At 43.8% G+C, this 18,407-nt stretch overlaps 1 protein-coding gene across 1 annotated transcript in view; it reads left to right on the top strand.

Moving 5' to 3' along the window:
* The first annotated feature begins 466 nt into the window (after window positions 1-466).
* SCG3 (secretogranin III) overlaps window positions 467-18,407 on the top strand; it is a 53,339-nt gene continuing 35,398 nt past the window's right edge. Inside the window, exons 1-7 of the mRNA XM_083586782.1 lie at window positions 467-1,230; window positions 2,170-2,222; window positions 8,099-8,144; window positions 8,236-8,451; window positions 11,240-11,382; window positions 12,199-12,360; window positions 13,297-13,450. Of these exons, the coding sequence (XP_083442908.1) occupies window positions 1,140-1,230; window positions 2,170-2,222; window positions 8,099-8,144; window positions 8,236-8,451; window positions 11,240-11,382; window positions 12,199-12,360; window positions 13,297-13,450 (865 nt within the window). The 5' untranslated portion in view covers window positions 467-1,139. The remainder of the gene's footprint in view (window positions 1,231-2,169; window positions 2,223-8,098; window positions 8,145-8,235; window positions 8,452-11,239; window positions 11,383-12,198; window positions 12,361-13,296; window positions 13,451-18,407) is intronic.

The following is an 18,407-nucleotide window of genomic DNA, read 5'->3' as shown; positions in this document are numbered from 1 at the left end:
TCGCCTCTCAAACATGTGTGTATGTCTGTGTATGCATGCACATTTTTGATCTTCACAAGATAGAAGATAAAAGGTGAACTGTGGCTAAACTGATTTATCATGCCCTGCAGCTCAGGAAAGATGAAACTGCTCTGTGCAGAAAGGTGTGAGTGGAATGTGGGGGTGGTGATTTAGCTATTATGCTCACTTGCTGCTGCAACGGGTCTGAATTTTGCCAACGGAAAACCCATTCATTTGCTTTTCTATGCTGTCTGCAGACTGATTCTTTCTCCAGCAAGCTCACCAGATTGGCTAATGTTCCCTGATTCTGCCTTAACAGCCTTCCCCATTAATTTTTTTTTAAAAAATCACCTAACAGATGAAACAATGCTGTTCTCACTCTCCAGCCTTGGTGACTGAGAAGCCAAGCTGCTGCACGTCATAAATGTGAATCATATGCCTTGCACATCACTTCAACAGATGCCGCTTGCAGAATAGAGATATAGATCACCGTCAACGCTCTTGACCTTTTCCTCTGCTTAGAATGGGCACAGGGGCGTTCTGTGGGTGGAGATTTTGTATGCATGCAATTCCGGAGACAGGAATCCCCTGCCTGTGGATTTCAAGGCTTGCTGCTGGCTCGGCTAGAGCAGCTTTATCCAACAGGCTGGGCTGGGCTAGAGAGCTGTGTGTAGGTCCAGGTGGTGCACGCATGCTCCCACATCCGCAGCCCCCCTCCCTCCCATTCTCCTCCCTGATCTCCTCCTCTTCTTTCTCCTCCCACCTCTGTCCGGAGCTTTCAGCGGGGAAAGGACCTCGCTCGCCTATCGATCAGGGCAAGGGAAGAAGAGGAGGAGGACGCTGAGCAATAAGGGCTCGAGCCATATCCCGGAGCAGTGAGCTGCAGCTGCGGCTCCTGTGATTTCAGCACCAAGAGTGCTGGACAGCTCCCATTGCGGCGGGCGAGGAACCGCTGCCAGTTGGGTTCAGTCTAGGTCCGCCAAGGGAGGCACTGACACACAAAGCCTGCTGGAAAGAAGGGAGGGAAGGATTTTTGATCTTGCTGGAGCAGCCAGGGGATCCTCTCCTCTCTGGTTTTGCCGCAAACCTTTTTCCAAAGCCACGGTCAAAGCAGCAAAGAAGACCTAACACACGGGAGGATGCTTCTCAAGCTGTCTTTATTGATACCGGTGCTGGCACTGATTTTAGGCCAGGTACATGGATTCCCCAAGCCCGAGGGCACTAGAGGAGGTAGGTACTTTAAAAGGTATAGCACCTATTTTGAAAGGCATAGCCCCTATTTTGAAACTTCCCAGTGTTGGGTAGGTGGGTCATCTCTTCTGATCATTCATTCCCGCATAGCTGTGAGAACTGGGACACTTTATTTTATTTTATTTAGCCAAGTTGATCCAGTTTCCTCTAGTGACTATTGACATATTACATGCCATTCTGTTTTGAAATCACTGCCAAGGGTCATAGCTGAACAAGGTGGATAAGTGTGCCAAGGTAAAAAGCAAAATGGCATATTTCTCTTCCACCCACCCACACCCACCCCAGATAACTGGAAGGAAATGAATGTGTGTTCTCTTTTTTATGCTGGATTTTCTTCATTCTGGAGTGTATTCTGAGACTGCCTGATCTGTAGTGCAGCAGTTTTCCACGTCTCTCTTTGTGGGGATTGCTCTGAATGTCATAAAATCTTTTAAGCTCTTGATTATTCCAATCCGATTAGATTACTGCTATTTTCGTCCAGCTCTTATGTGAGGTTTTTCTTTTTTATGCGTGCGTGTGTTGGTTTTCTGCTTGAGAAAACGTAGGAACAGTCCAGCGTGAAGGAGATATTCAAGGCTAATTTCCTAAACAAAGACAGGAACCAGGCAAACTGTACCCTCCTCCCTTTCTGTGACGTACAATGTAATCCGATGCATATTTCCTCAGAAGTTCAGTGGGGCTTACCTCCTGAAAAGTATGCATAGGATTACAGATTTAACTTCAGCATCTTCAATATTTATATTCCAGGAACTGATGTTTAAATACAGGCAGGGTATTAAGGGTAGATTGTTTAATACTATAACTTGTTTATTGTTAGTGTGTGTGTGTGTGTGTGTGTGTGAGAGAGAGAGAGAGAGAGAGAGAGAGAGAGAGAGACTGCATACCACAATTATACGTATATGTGTGTCTCTTTTCTAGATAAAGCTTTACACAACAGAGAATTAAGTGTAGAGAGACCACTAGAAGAACAGGTAGGTAAAACCAGTGTCTATTTATTTATTAAATGTCTATCCTGCTCTTCCACCCAAGGGAGCCCAGGATGGTGAACACCCGAATGATAAAACAAGAGAATGAAAAATTAAATAAAATAATAAAAATAAAAACTAATCTAAAGACATGCAAAATACAAACTCTCTTTGAAGTTGTTGCAGATAGCCCTGCTTTTAATTGTCAAGAGAGTCCCAACAGTTTGATGAGATGAATGGAAGAATGGTAGGCTATGTGAGCTGTTGTAAGACTAGTGGGGGGGAGGGGGGAGTGAAGTCTCATGTTGCCATAAAGATTCGTAATTATCCCAACTAACTTGTACAAATATACTTGGTTGTAAGCCCACAGCGTTCAATGGCTCTTACACCCAAGCAAGTCATTGCAGCCTTAATTGTGGTGGGAGCTTTCAGCAGGTAAGAAATGTAACAGTGTGATCCGAACCACGTCTACTCAGAAGTAAGTTTTACTGAATCAAATGGGGCTTACTCCCAGCTAAGTGGGGTTAGGATGGCAGGCTAATTCATGGAGGGATGAATCTGATAAAGTAGACTCTTGTTGTTTTTTTCTCTCTCCTTTTTTTAAAAAATAATATTTATTAAAGATTTTTAAAAATTATAAAAAAGGGGAAAAAAAGACAAAACAGAAAAATAGAAAGAAAAAATACATCCATCATTCTCAAATTCTCAACTTTCATTACCTTCTTTCTTTGACCTCCTCCTCCTCCCCTTTCTTGTATCCTGGTTAATAATTATCACAGCAAATCCTTTCCATAGTTCATAATATTTTGTCCTTACATTACCTTAATCTATTTCATCTTGTCTTATAGCAAACCTTAAAACTTAAAACTTAAATCTTATTTTTACCAACTTCTCCTAACCATATCATTAACCTAATTCTTTAAACATTTTTACTAGAACCAAGTAGTTCCATTTCAACATTTTTCTAACATTCATCAGTTATTTTAAAACAGTCCTAATGATAAAAGAAAAAAAAGATAAAGCAATCCAATCTTCATCCAGCGTCCCTTCCTCCTGGTCCCGGATTTTGTCAGTCCTTTTTGTCCCATTAATTTAGCGCATTAACCTGGTATCCTTATATCCGAGGCCCTCAAGTCTCTTCCATGTCCCTTCCGCGACTCTTCTTCATATTTTCCTTTCACTCGTGGGAACTCCATCTTAGTAATGTTTTTGACCCTTTTCAGCAGATCAGCCCCATTTCCATAGTCCAGACTAAACTCCATGTAATATTTAAACACCTGTTTCAGATTCCCTCCAAAATTAAGAGCCCCCACAACTCCAAACATCTGATGGCCCATTACCAGACTCAGAAAGTCCAAACATCCCTGCATGGGAGGGTCAATCCAACCCCCCATTTCCAAACCAAACCAAACTTTATCTTTCCAAATCTGGTTTTTTCCAAATTTATTTATCAAATCCAAAGGCTCATATTCCTGCAGGGCCGCAACTCCCTCCATTTCTGGCACCCAGGATTCAGCAGCATCCTCTTCTCTCATCTGTGCTGTCATAGCACACTCCTGTTTTAGTTCCTGGGTAGGCTCCATGTAGTTTCCTACTGCCTGTTCAAAGATTCTGGCCGCATTAGTCATCAAATCCGTCTTCTGACTTAACTGATCCAATAGGGCATTTATTTTACAGAAAGCACCCAACAGAGCTTCTGAAAACATTGTCCTACAAGGTCACAAGTCCTTTCCCACGATTGTAATCTGTAGCAGCTGCAAGCTCCTGAAATTGATTACAATTTCACAGTCCCCCTTTAGGGGGAAAACTTCTGTTTTTTCTTTCTTTTAAGAACAATAACAACAAAGCTTCTTTTTAAAGATATTCTGTCAATATTTGTTCCTTTAAAATGCGAGAGGAAACAATGGAATCACTATGTTACTTTTCTTTTAGCTGTCTGTCAAAAACATTTGTCTCTGGTCAATGAGCTTCAAACGTCAGTCCTGACACTCCGCTCCAGGATCAGGACGATGGAAAGTTACTTTACTTTAAACTCACTTCTGCAGGTTTAAACAGTCCAAAAAGAAATCCCCCTTCTTCTCCTGCTACCGAAGGGGGGTTCCACGATTTTAAATGATGAAAGCCAATCCTTTAAAAGTAATTTTCTAAGCTCTAGTTTACGTTGTCTTTGCTTTATTCTGACTACAAGGAAACGGAAGGCTGACTTCCTGTTTAGACCTTCCCGTTTCAGTACCGAATTGAAATAAATTTTGAGTCCAATTCCTCTCTTCTGGCCAGTCCTTATTTAAAGTCCAGTTGTTCAAGATTTAAGTACTCACGGGTGATTCTTTAGATGCCAAATTGTCCCAGGAAAAAGGCAGTGCTCTCCGGCAACGGCTATGTGGCTTCGCTCCACGGAAAAAGCAGTTGACTCACAGCACCGCGCCACTTCCCCCTCTTCGCTTCGGAGCCCGTTAATGGGTTCCTTTGTGGGTTGGGGGGCGCTAAAGGTGCCCGCCGAGTCCCATGGTCACAGGCTTCATCCGCCTGTGATTTTTTAAAGGGTCCCCGCTTTGCTGTAGCGGAAACGACCCGTTTCGCGCAGAGCTGGTCCCTCCAGTTCAGAGGGAGACCGCCATTGCCGATGGCGCTACCCCGGAAGTCCTGATAAAGTAGACTCTTGGTGTGCTAAAAGTTCGTGACATAATAACTGTTCTAGTCTTCTGAAGGTATCCTAGGATTCTTGAATGTTTTGCAGGCTAGCTAGAGTTCAAGAAGAAAATCATTTAACTAGTCAAAGAAGAACATGTTTCCAGAGCTCACTTCTAGCCCAGCCAGTGTCTTCTGTCATGACAACTTACAAATTATTCAGTAGACACATATAGCAGGGAAATCCAATAGTGCGCCATTCTTTTTCACTTACCCTGAGCATTTGTCGTGTACAGGCCATATTTACTCAGAGGTAAGTCCCACTGTGATCAACATGGCTTACTTAGATTCATAGATTCATAGAATTGCAGAGTTGGAAAGCACCTCTACCGTCATCTAGTCCTAAGCAACATGAAAAGCTCCAGAGCACCCTGAATGCAATAATTGATATCTTGGCTTCACTCTGTATTGATTTCAGATGCTTGTAACCTCTGGATATGCAATGTCTTAACAGTATATAAGGGAGGTGGGGGGAATCTTCTAGCCTTCATAGCCTCTTTCAGCCATGTGAATTTAGTGTCATGTTCCTTCTTTAAAGAGACATAAACGAGGTTATAGATAAAAGTATTTCTGAGCACGAAGTGCCTAATCTCCCACCAGGCTGATCAAGTGTAGCCCGTCTCCAAGGACTAGAGTTTCCTACCCAGATGGAATCAATAGATCTTAAAGCCTGATGGCTTTCTTTTATTTATTACACACACGATTTATTTCATTTCTCTCCCACCTTCCTTCCAAGGAGCTCAGGGTGGCGTACATGGTTCCCCACTCCCCATTTTATTCTCACAACAATCCTGCTGTTAGACTAAGAGACAGCGATTGACCGACCCAAGGTCACCCAGTGATCTTCATAGCTGTGAGGGGTCTAGATCCCAAGTCTCACAGGCCTCAGTCCAACCACTCTGGCCAATACCCCACAATGGCTCCCTTTCTCTCACAGTCATACCTTGGTTTTTGAACAGCTTAGTTCTCGAACATTTTGGCTCTCGAATGCCGCAAACCCAGAAATGAGTGTTCCGGTTTGCGAACTATTTTTGGAAGCTGAATGTCTGATGGGGCTTCCACGACTTCCGATTGGCTGCAGGAGCTTCCTGCAGCCAATCAGAACCCGTGCTTTGGTTTCCAAACGTTTTGGAAGTCGAATGGACTTCCGGAACAGATTCCATTCAACTTCCGAGGTACGACTGCATCTTATAAAAGTCATAGTTCATTTTCAACCCTATCGGTATATTACACCCAGAGGCTTTAAAAATTGACAAGCTGTGTTCCTGACTAGTCCTACAAACCCCTCCCACAGGGCAAAACCTGGTCCGTGGTATACTAACCACCCTTTGAACCAAACAGCAAGGTCATTTTAGAGTAAAAGTATGCAGGATTTATGGAAGAGATTAAAGAGCCACATTTGGGGGCGGGGGAGCGGAACAGAAGAACAGATATATATTCTTGCAAGAGATCCTTGAATTTTCAGAAATGGCCCCCTTTCTCTCCTTCTCATTCCCAGATATGTTTTACCCAAATGTCAAACCTGGTCATGATGCCTTCTCTTACCATTATCAAGATTATTTCCACCTGTTCCCATCTAAACATACCAACTTTCCAGATCGCAGGAACCACTCAAATTACCACACCTCTAGTAATAGTTTTATACTTATATCCCAGCCTCAAAAGTGACTTATCGCTAGTTATTGTACCCTCCTAAGTTCTGGTTTTTGTGTACCTTCCTAAGTTCTTCATGCCTTCTTATCCCTTTCCACTGTACTTTTGATAACTTAAACGTTATGCAGTAATAACCCTTGTGACCTTTGATGTATGCCAGTGGGGCTAGCCCTTTGGGGGGGGCAGATTGAGGGCCGCAGTGACCCACAGCCAAGCCTCCAAGGGCTGCATATCACGGTAGGCATAGAGAGCGAAAGTGGGTGTGGCAAAAGCTGCAGTTCTCAAGGCTGCCTTCCAAAAGGCTTTCCCACTAGCTGTTGCATACTGTTTAAAATCATTTTTTATCACTTGATCTTCATCATTAAAATTAGCAACAAACAAACAAATCCCCAAACATGTTTTTTTAAATAAAAAATTTAAAATGGACAAATTTGAGAGATGCCAAACACAAATAAAAACCCTTTGGTATCAAAACATCACTGGGGTGGGTGGGTCGGACTGTTGTTGTTGTTTAGTCGTTTAAATGTGTCCAACTCTTCGTGACCCCCTGGACCAGAGCACACCAGGCACTCCTGTCTTCCACTGCCTCCTGCAGTTTGGTCAAACTCATGCTGGTAGCTTCGAGAACACTGTCCAACATCTCGTCCTCTGTCGTCCTCTTCTCCTTGTGCCCTCCATCTTTCCCAACATCAGGGTCTTTTCCAGGGAGTCTTCTCTTCTCATGAGGTGGCCAAAATATTGGAGCCTCAGCTTCACGATCTGTCCTTCCAGTGAGCACTCAGGGCTGATTTCCTTAAGAATGGATAGGTTTGATCTTCTTGCAGTCCATGGGACTCTCAAGAGTCTCCTCCAGCACCATAATTCAAAAGCATCAATTCTTGGGCGATCAGCCTTCTTTATGGTCCAGCTCTCACTTCCATACATCACTACTGGGAAAACCATAGCTTTAACTATACGGACCTTTGTTGGCAAGGTGATGTCTCGCAGCAGTCAATAAAAATATGCCATTTGACATGTTTATTCAGAAGGACGTCCTACTGTATTCCATGAAATTCACTCCCACGAAAGTGTGCAGAGGGTTGCAGCTTTGAATGCCCCCGCCCACTCCAAGTCAATTTTCAAAAAAGAGCAGCTTCCCACAAAAGAAAGGAAATTCTCCATGAAATGAGCACGAATCGGCATTAAAGGGTCTAGTCCAGAATCTTTTATTTAGGGAAATGCTTCCATCACCTCCTGGGAAAAGGACAAAAGACGCTGTGGTGGGAAGTAGAAGGGCTGTGGCTCCAATGGGCTTTGCATGCAGAAGGTCTCAGATTCAGTCCCTGGCATCTCCAGGTTGGGCTGGGAATGTCCGCAGCCTGAGACTTTGGAGAGCCACTGCCAGGCAGTGCTAAGCTAGAAGGACTCAGCGTCAGGCAGCTTTGCATATTCCAATAGGTTAAAAGAAATAGACTGGAGGAAAAGAGCAACACACGATTCATCCCAGTGCAACAGAGACGGTGTGTTCCTATACCCATCAACTATCTTTCTCCCCAAAACAGATTGCTGAGGCAGAGACGGATAAAATGAAAAAGCCAGCCTCTACAGGTAAATTTCGTGCTTCTTCCCTTATTCATTACTGCTGATTGTTCAGAGGTATGAGATGGTTTATTGGGCCCCTGTGCTGTACATTTTCCAGACAACAAGCCGGAATTCAGAAATTACTCATTTGCTGACGACCTGAACCTGCTCAAATTGGCAGCAGAAAAAGAGAGGAAGGAGAAGGAAAGGGAATCAATCAGGAGCTCCCTGTATGACCAACAGCTTGCCCTCGAGGATACAGATTCCACCAAGAGCCGGAGGCTGGTGGATGATTATGACTCCACTAAAAGCAGCCCGGACTATAAATATCAAGGTAAATTCATTAGTCTTCATACACCAAGCTTGTGTTTTGAGTGTATATTGCATATAGGGCCTCTCCGGATGTCCATTTCATTCATGCTTCTTTGCGCTCGTGATGCTGTTGGGGCATATCATTTTCAATACTATTTGCACACAGCCCTCTGACTGGAAGTTGAGCATTTAGGGAGCAATCCAGCGCTCAAGAAGGTGATGCAAAGCAAACCAGTGTAAATGAAGCCGGTGTGAAGTTACACAAGATCTAAACCCAGCTCAGCAGCAGGGCTTCTGCTTTGCCTAAGCCTGGCAGAAGGGAAACCAGCCTTTAAAAGAGTGTCTCACACTGGGTTGCTGGATCACATGACCAAGCTGAAGAGGCTTAGGATCCAGCCTAGGTCTCCCCTCTCTGGACCTGCTTCCTTTGGGGGACTTAAACAGGCCTTGGCCAGCTTTGCCTGTGTATCTTTCGCTAAACTGGAGTTGGGGACTTAATGCTGGCAGAGCCTGGCAGAGCTAGAGATTCCCTGCATCCTAAGCCAGCAAATCTTGCCATATGATCCCTTAGCGTTCCCACTCTGCAGTGGAACACTGTTCACTGCAGAGATGCAGCAGGCACCCTCACTTTCAACTTTTAGGTGCCACTTGAAGACTTTTTTATGCCGACAGGACTTTGCAGCTGATTAATTTTTATTTTTGATTAGCCAGTCATCTGAATGATTGTGTGTGTGTGTGTGTGTGTGTGTGTGTGTAAAGAAAGAAAGAAAGAAAGAAAGAAAGAAAGAAAGAAAGAAAGATTTATGTTTTAACATTGTGCACCACCCTGATATTTTATGATATGGCAGGAAAAACATATTTTCATAAAGCAAATAAATAAATTGGGGAACTCAGACCATCAAAATGCCCAGCGACACCTGACCTTACTACTGCGTAGACAGAGAGTCATTTGCAGGATGCCACATATAATATGTTTTCACGTGGGAGAGGACATAAACAATGCAAACCACAGCGAAGTATATCACACAGAAACAGCCTATGAGAAAACCCTAGAATCATATTGATGTGACCAAAGCGGTTCATCCATTTATGGTTTAGCCTTCTATCCTTTGGGACTGGTGTCATGGGGGGGGTGTCAGATCATCACTTGAAGTAAAATTGGGGGGGGGGGTGTTCAGTCCAATCAAACTTTAAGAAGCCTTGGTCTTGGCTGTTGCAAATTCATACCCCAGAAGCCAGGCAAGTCTGCAAGCACAGTTTGATGCAGGAATAACATCCCAGTCATTGCCAAATCCCAGCCTGTCTTCATGGATGGCTTCCAAATGCAAAGTAATCTTCATATGCTAGTGGAACTATAGATGGCACAAAATGGACCTCTTCCAGTGCATCATTATTCCATAAACACTCTCCTTGTCTTATTGCATACTGTGAATTTGCCATTATGTTTTGCCAACATATTAAGGCAATGTTGACAACACAAAATATCATATATGATAAAAGCAATCTCAGCTCTCTGGATGCTATTCAAATAACACCCATGCATAAGAGTAGAAAGTACCAGCAGGTTCAGGAGAACTCTAAGCTTTGTAAAGGTAAAGGGACCCCTGACCATTAGGTCCAGTCGTGGCCGACTCTGGGGTTGCGGCGCTCATCTCGCTTTATTGGCCAAAGGAGCCGGCGTACAGCTTCCGGGTCATGTGGCCAGCATGGCTGTGCCGCTTCTGGTGAACCAGAGCAGTGCACGGAAACGCTGTTTACCTTCCCACCGGTACCTATTTATTTACTTGCACTTGACGTGCTTTCAAACTGCTAGGTTGGCAGGAGAAGGGACCGAGCAACGGGAGCTCACCCCATCATGGGGATTCGAACCGCCGACCTTCTGATCAGCAAGCCCTAGGCTCTATGGTTTAACCCACAGCGCCACCTGCGTCCCACTAAGCTTTGTAGATGCACCCAAAAAACCCCGTAGAAGAAACACCCAAGAGGAAGGATGCTAAAAACAGCTCAATGGAGCATACTCAATAGCCTTAGAATGCTGGCTTGCTGTTGAAACAGAGAGGAACGTAAGACAGGGAGGAAGGAGTGGAACATCCTGAAGAGAAGTGCTCTTGATGGCAACATTTTATCACAGGCTCCTCTTGGGCACAGTTACCTCATTTATCTATGACGGTTGTCTATGGAGTTCCAGTTTATGTATACTGCTCCCTTCACATCCATAGAGCGGGCAACTGCTCAGTTTGCATAGTTTTGGAAAGCACAAATTGGGTAAATGTGAATTTAAATGTGAACTGAATCCAATTTCTTCCCCTTCCCAGCTGACTGCAAATAGAATTAATTGAGTAACCCTACAGTTCTAATTATTTGAGAGACAATGAATCTCTTGATATCATTCATGCTTATATACTTTTCTGCCATGTCCCCTTAGACTTGTGTGGGTGTTTGTTTTGACAGCTAAAAAGCCCTTATTTCTTGAGACTTTTTTCAGTTGATGGATGGACTTCATCAAGCAGAAAGCACAAAGCCATGTTGATAGATGGTGGCATGAGATTTTCTGCACCCGCACGATTAATTTGACTGTGCCAGACCTGAGCATCTAGCAGTCCCCTGTATTTGCAAAGTTGACAAATGGTGGGGGTCAGAACAGGCCATCAACACTGTGGTGTTTCTCTCACCATCAGTCATTTTCTCATACCAGAAAGTATCTAGAATAACATAGTCCAGTTTCACCTAATGTTTTTACCCATGCAAAAGATAAACTCATCAAACGTAGTAGAGTAGAGCATCACTTGGTCAACCTGTGATACTTTCAGATGATCCAGATGGACTCCACCAACTTGATGGTACACCATTAACAGCTGAAGACATCGTTCAGAAGATTGCCATGAGGATATACGAGGAAAATGACAGGGGAGTCTTTGACAAGATCGTTTCTAAGCTTCTAAATCTGGGACTCGTAAGTTTCTGGGCACCAGTTCATTTATGCTATTATGCCTGGTTTTTCCCCTTTCTTATTTTAGTCTTAGCTGCTATTTTTAAAAAAGCACTGAATGAATAGTTTGATCCTGAAACAAATGGATGTTCTTTTGAAGCAGAGCTTGGGCTTTGAGCACTGGTTTCAATTTGCATCAATCTCACCCTGCAGTTAAACTGGCTATTTGAAGTTTAGCCATGCAATGCAAGATGCCAAGTTCTTGAAAGGTTTTATAATGGACAAATAAGCCCAGAAGGAGAGGGGCCGGGAACACAGGAATGTGAGAAACAGTCCCTGTAAAGGTCCAACCCCCAACTAAGGCTGCAGATTACAGAGTGACTTGCAATATATATATAAAAGAATAATCTGCAGGGCAAATATTACTGGATATAGGCATAGCACTATTGACTTCAGTAAAACCAGGCTATTTAAACCAGCTGAGTTGAAGTCTAAATTGATTTGCTTTGCTTATCATTACTGAAATATGATGCCAAAGGACTTTCTTCAGAGAGGTGGCTGGCTGGTTTTTTTCACCTCCTGAAGCTCCGACTGTCCTTACGAATTCTTGTGGCAGATGTTCAGCATCGTCTTAAGCCAACGGTAGTGCTTCAAACTGCACAATTAAACCATCTGCTGCATCAAACTAGACACTATTGATTTCCAAGGGAAACCTGCAAATTCAATTTGAAATGGATGTTCCAGTCTCCCTAATTCATTCTTCAGATGTCCCTGCGTGAAACAACTTGCAGACCTGAAGGGAGATGGATAATTCGGCTCTACTCTCCTTGTCTTTCCCAGATCACAGAAAGCCAGGCCTACACACTGGAGGACGAGGTGGCTGAAGTCTTACAGCAGCTCATTGCTAATGAAGCAAACGATCGCGAAAAGGCATCTGAAGATCTTGGTGACATTCCAAGCAGAGCAGAGAGCAATCCCAATGAAAAACAGGAGGAAAACATGGTAATGCCTATCAGTTTCATCCCACTTCCTGGAAAGGCCCCCTCACTGATCTTTGCTTTGGGGGAACGTGACTTCTAAACTGAGCAAATTAAAGAGGTGTTATTATCATTGTCAATATATCAAGTATTTGTAGGAATCTAAAAACCTGCCAGTTTTGTCCCTCTAGTCCAGCCTTCTGCTTAATACAGTGGCCAGTCAGGTGCCTCTGAGCACTCACAAGCTGTGCATGAAAGTGAGGGTGGGTCCCTGGAGTTTATCGCCAGCCTTTGGAATTAAGGAACCTGCTAAGGAGAAGGAGGGATGCGGGTGGCACTGTGGGTTAAACCACAGAGCCTAGGGCTTGCTGATCAGAAGGTCGGCGGTTCGAATCCCCGCAACAGTATGAGCTCCCATTGCTCAGTCCCTGCTCCTGCCAACCTAGCAGTTCGAAAGCACGCCAGTGCAAGTAGATAAATAGGTACCGCTCCAGCGGGAAGGTAAATGGCGTTTCCGTGCACTGCTCTGGTTCGCCAGAAGCTGCTTAGTCATGCTGGCCTCATGACCCGGAAGCTGTATGCCAGCTGCCTCAGCCAACAAAGCGAGATGAGCGCCGCAACCCCAGGGTCACCTGCAACTGGACCTAATGGTCAGGGGTCCCTTTACCTTTAAGGAGAAGGAACCTGACAGCCAGATGGACTTTTCTCCTTACTTGCAACCAGTCCAGAGGGTGGTCCTGGCTGTCAGCTTCCTCTTCCTTAGCGGTGCCCTTGTAAAACTCAGCAGGAAGGAGGAAGGAAGGATAGGGACAAAATTAGAATGAGTTGGTTTTGCCTCTTCTTTGCTCTGGCTCCCCCTACTGTTGGCCTCCCTGCCTTCCACCCTTTCAGTCCTAATGGGCACCAGTCACCACTGGGCATCCATATTTACACACTTCTCTTGTTAATGTCTTACATGGAGGCTACGAAAAATACTGATCAAGATGACACATTGGATAACACCTGGACTTCCTCCAACATCTTGGAAAGAAGAAACGAACTGCCTCCCGAGGATAATTTTGAAGATCTCCAGTATTTCCCTAACTTTTATGAGCTACTGAAGAGCCTCAACACAGGTGAGTCTCATACAGGTTGAAATATTTTCTGATGTTTGGTTTTCTGGAACACCGACTGCCTATACGCTGATGTGAATGTGTGTGTGTTTTTTAATAAAAAAGGATGGTAGAGACCCATCAGGGCCATAGCATTTCCAAGGTTTGCAAAACCATGTAATGGGGTGAAGCAAGTCCCCTGATTGAGGCAGCACATGGGGCAGAGGGGAACTGATGAAGGTAGGAACTGATGTCTGAATGGTGTGGCAAGACCTTTTAAGTGATGGCACCCTTACCCTTCATTAGGGCTGTGTTTCCGGCAGGAAAATGTCTTGCTCTGGCTAGAGATGGGGGAGAATTTAAATTCCATTTGCATTTAAAGCTGAACCTACCCAAAAGAATACATGGATAAAAGCAAACTCACCCTTTGAATTTCACACTTCTCTGAATTTTGCAATGCAGTTCTCCAGCCAACTAAGATGTTACCAAATTGCATATGCCAGGATAAAATCTGCATTGAAATGCATGTATTCATGAAGATAACACCCCAAAATGCTTTTTTATTAGGGGAAATAGCTGTACAAATTTTTGAATATTCATGTTCTAGCACCATTGAATATCACTTTTAGGCTGCCCCAGCTGTTCCAAACCTGGCAAAGAGTCCATATGAGCCCATTGAGGGGACATTGATGTTTGCCCTCCTGCACTCGCAGCCTTGCCCTCACAATCTCCGCAGCTGTTGATGTTCCAGCATATCATCGTTAAGATTATGCAACAGAATCAGCCACCTCTTCCTTATCCCTGGGCCAATGTGCCTCCAGTGGCCAACCTAGGAGAGCAACACTTTCCCTGGCCTTGATGAACCTCTGCATAATTCAGCAGGGAGGTCATTGTCACTCGTACGTCACTGCTCCTCCATCCCATCCGCACAGCTCTCTTGCTTTTGTCCCGTCAGCCCGCATCAAGCCAGGATGCCTAAGAGGCTCCTAGAATTGCAACCGTGTGCAGAAATGGGAAGCGGTGCCTTTTCTCTCTCTCTTAAAAACAAGTGGCTGTTGGCAACTCTGAAGCTCTTCTAGTGAGGTCCCCTGCCAAGGCTGAGTGGTTTTCCCCACCTCTCACCACTTGATGACAGGCTACTCAGCTCTGTATTAATGTGCCCTTCAGTCATCTTGCACTCAGGTGGCTTCCTGCATAGATGTCCCTGCCAGGCTAGGCAAATTTCATGCTGCTAATGCAAATGTATATGTCATAGGACTTTGTTCGGTCTGCATTTTTAATCAAGCCGGCCTGATTTGCACTTCCTGGAATAATCACTGGGCCGGATAGCAGCTACCCTTCAGTTTTTGCACTTCTCTAAATTCTGCAAAACAGTTATTGGCTAAAACAAACACAGAGAAAGAGAGAGAGAGAGAGAGAGAGAGAGAGAGAGAGAGAGAGAGGGCGCAAAAATATTTATTAAAAGTCATAATTTTAAATGCTGAAATGCATACGACATGTTATTTTATGGGGAAACATGTACAAAAAAATACACTTTAAAAAAATAAATTAAAAGGATTACAGTAAGTTTACAGAAATGGATGGAACAGACTTATGAACTAAGTAAAAAACTGACATGGACCAACAAAAGATTCATCCATCCCTTTTGTGTATGTATAGTTGGGATGGATGATCAGTCTGTTGCACAGAGAGCAGCAGAGATATGGAAAGTCAGAGACAGCCTGTGTGGTATAGTGCTTAGAAGGCTAGAATAGGACCTGGAAGAGGAGGGTTCAAATCCCACTCGTTCACAAGGGTCTCTTTGGGCCTGTCACTGTCTCTCAGCCTTAACTGACCATGGAACTTTGAAGTGTCAGGCATAGCTCTAATGGCTTTAGCCCAAACGTAGCAGAGTTTTCCTGCACAGCGAAGAAGCTAGTTGAGGTGGAAATGACTAGTCAGCTAGACTCAGAATAACTATTTACAGGATTTATTAAAAGGAAAAATAAAAACCAGCAGAGTTTCTGCATACAAAACAAAGCAAAATAAATCCTTTCTTTCTCTCTCTCTCTTAACCATACACAGCACTTCTACTCCTAACACACCCCTAACACACCAAACTGTGCTAGCAATCCCTAGATAACAGAGTTGAGTGCTGGTCGTTAACCAATCAGAGTAAGTAGTTTCTAGGTCAAGCTGACCTTGGCTTTCTGCCAAGAGTAAATTGACACGGCCTTGAGTTAATTGTGTGAAGCCAGAATCTGTAAGTTTCCCATGAGAACCAATTAACAGAAACTGAACACCCCCTCACAGATTCTGCTGGACAATTAACATCAAATACACCTATGTAGGAGATTATTTTTCCAGCAAACCTAAACCCTTGCACATTCGCTTGTTCTTTACCTTTGCCAATGGTTTAGTTAACACGTCTGCTACATTTTCTTCACTTGATACATAAGTACAGGTGATTACATTGTCTTGTACACAGCAACGCACATTTTGGTATTTTACAGAGATATGTTTGGAACGCGATTTGAAACCCTCTGTTTTACTTAAGGTTATACAAGCTTGATTATCAATGTAAACTTGTACTGGTTCTCCACAATTTACATTTAAATCTGTTAACAAATGCTTGAAATAAATCACCTCGTTGCACAATTCACTCAACGCGGCGTACTCTGATTCCGTTGATGACACACTTACAACGTCTTGCTTGCGTGACCGCCAGCTGATTAAAGCTCCACCGACCATTATGACTAGTCCTGTGACAGATTTTCTATCCGGCAAATTTCCCCAGTCACTATCACAGTAGCAACTCAACATTTCATCCTCTGAAGAATTTAATTGTAACATATAGCCAATTGTCTGTTTGAGGTATCTCAGAACTTGTTTTACCCCTTTCCAGGCATTTAGTGTGGGTTTTGAGACCAATCTACTTAATATGCCTACTGCATAGCTAATATCAGGTCTGGACCACTGTGCTAGATACAATAAACTTCCAATTACAGAATGATATACATCAGGATGTTCAAATTCAGGACTCTCATCTGTATGAAGTGTTTTTATGAAACCTGGATCCATAGGCACCACTGCCCCTTTGCAATCCTGCATCCTGTATGTAGTCAGTAGTTGTTTAACTTTGTTCTGCTGACTAATTAGGCAGCTGCCATCTTGGGCCCAGCACACTTCCAACCCTAGATATGTCCTAACCGGGCCTCTGAGAGTATCCTTGAGCCACTAAACGAGCTTTGTATTTGTACTCTCCTGTCACCAGAGGTTTAAGTTTGTACACCCACCTGCAGCCTACAATCTTTGCCCCCTCAGGCGCTGCTACTGGTGTAAAAACCTTGTGCTCATTCAGAGAGGACATCTCTTCCTCCATTGCCTGTTTCCAGAGCTCTGCCTCCTCTTTTGGTAACTTTAACACCTCCTGAAAACTCTTGGGCTCTGCAATTACACTAAACACATTTGCAGTATCTGGAGAAAAACGCACCGGAGGCACTCCTTTGTTTTGTCTTTTAGATCTTCTGGGAGAAAATTTTTCTTCTGACCCACTTTCCTCCTCAGAACTACGACCTCTCTTTTGTTGCTTAGCAACTGGTCTCTGGCTAATTCCACTTTCTTGAGAGCTCTTATCTGAACTTTCCTCCCCCTCAGACTCTGATTCTCTATGTTTACCTTCAGAGTCATGAAGCTCCTGGGAAGGTTCAAACCAAACCTCAGTATTGGCATGTAGTCTCTCCCAGCCACTATGTTCACAAAAACTGGCATTCCTGGAGATCACAATGCCATTTGTCCCTTCAGCAAAGCGGAAACCTTTTCCCAGCTCCTGGTAACCCACAAACACTAACTGTTTGGTCTTAGGATCTCCCTTCTTTCTCATTTGTTTTGGAATTAATACCCAGGCTTTTGATCCAAACACATGCAAATGGTCAATTTTGGGTTTTTTCTGAAACAATTTAAAGTATGGAGTTGTACCTATTGTTTGATGAAAGAGCCTATTTTGGAGATAACACGCGGTGAGCATGCTCTCCCCCCAATAAGACATGGGCAAATCAGCATCATCAAGCATGGCAAACATCATGTCTTGTAAAGATCTGTTTTTTCGCTCTGCAACGCCATTCTCCTCTGGGGAAAAAGCGTTCGTTTTTCTATGCCCAATGCCACGCTTTTGTAACCAATCTCTAAAAGCATTTGACATAAATTCGCCACCTCTGTCCGTCTGAATCCTTTTGAGTTTAATGGACAGAAATCTTTCCACAGATGCCACCCAGCTTTTAAACTTAGTGAACACGTCACCCTTATTCTTCATGGGATAAACCCAAGAGTAACGCGTGGCGTCATCCACAATTGTTAATGAAAAACGCGATCCACCCCTGCTTACAGCAAACGGACCAATTACGTCCATGTGAACCAGCTGTAGCGGTGACTCACTAACTCTGTCACTTCTGGGGTAAGAGACTCTGTGGGTTTTAACCTTTTTACAAACATTACAATCAAGGTACTTGTTACAACTCTTTAAATTACCCCCATCAGCCAATTCAGACATTTTTAGTACACTTTTCCAGCAAGCATGCCCCATTTTCCTATGCAATAAGTGCACACAGTTGTCATGTATAGCTTTGTTATTCACTGCAGGCTGAGATTTACTGACTACTGCTGCAACTTGAGATCCCACTTTAAGCCAAAACAAGCCTCCCTCTGACTTAGCAGTGCCTAAAATCTCACCAGCCTTCTTAATAATGCAACTGTCTCCTTCAAAATACACTTTAAACCCAGCTTTTAGCAAACAATCTACAGACATCAGATTGCTCCTTAATGAAGGCACATAAAGTACATTTTGCAGGCATTCACGAAGACAAGGAACAAAAACTGCACCCCCCGAAATCACTTCGGAAGTACTTCCGTCTGCTAGAGCCACCTGGCTGTGCTGTGCTGAGTTCTTGGAAACAAACAATTCATCTGAATTTACGATGTGCCGAGACGCTCCCGAATCGACCAC

Source organism: Podarcis filfolensis, assembly GCF_964270895.1.
Source record: "Podarcis filfolensis genome assembly, chromosome: 14".
In the NCBI taxonomy this organism is placed as follows: domain Eukaryota; kingdom Metazoa; phylum Chordata; class Lepidosauria; order Squamata; family Lacertidae; genus Podarcis; species Podarcis filfolensis.
Note: the sequence above shows the minus strand (reverse complement) of the source record. Positions and strands in the feature narration are given on the sequence as shown.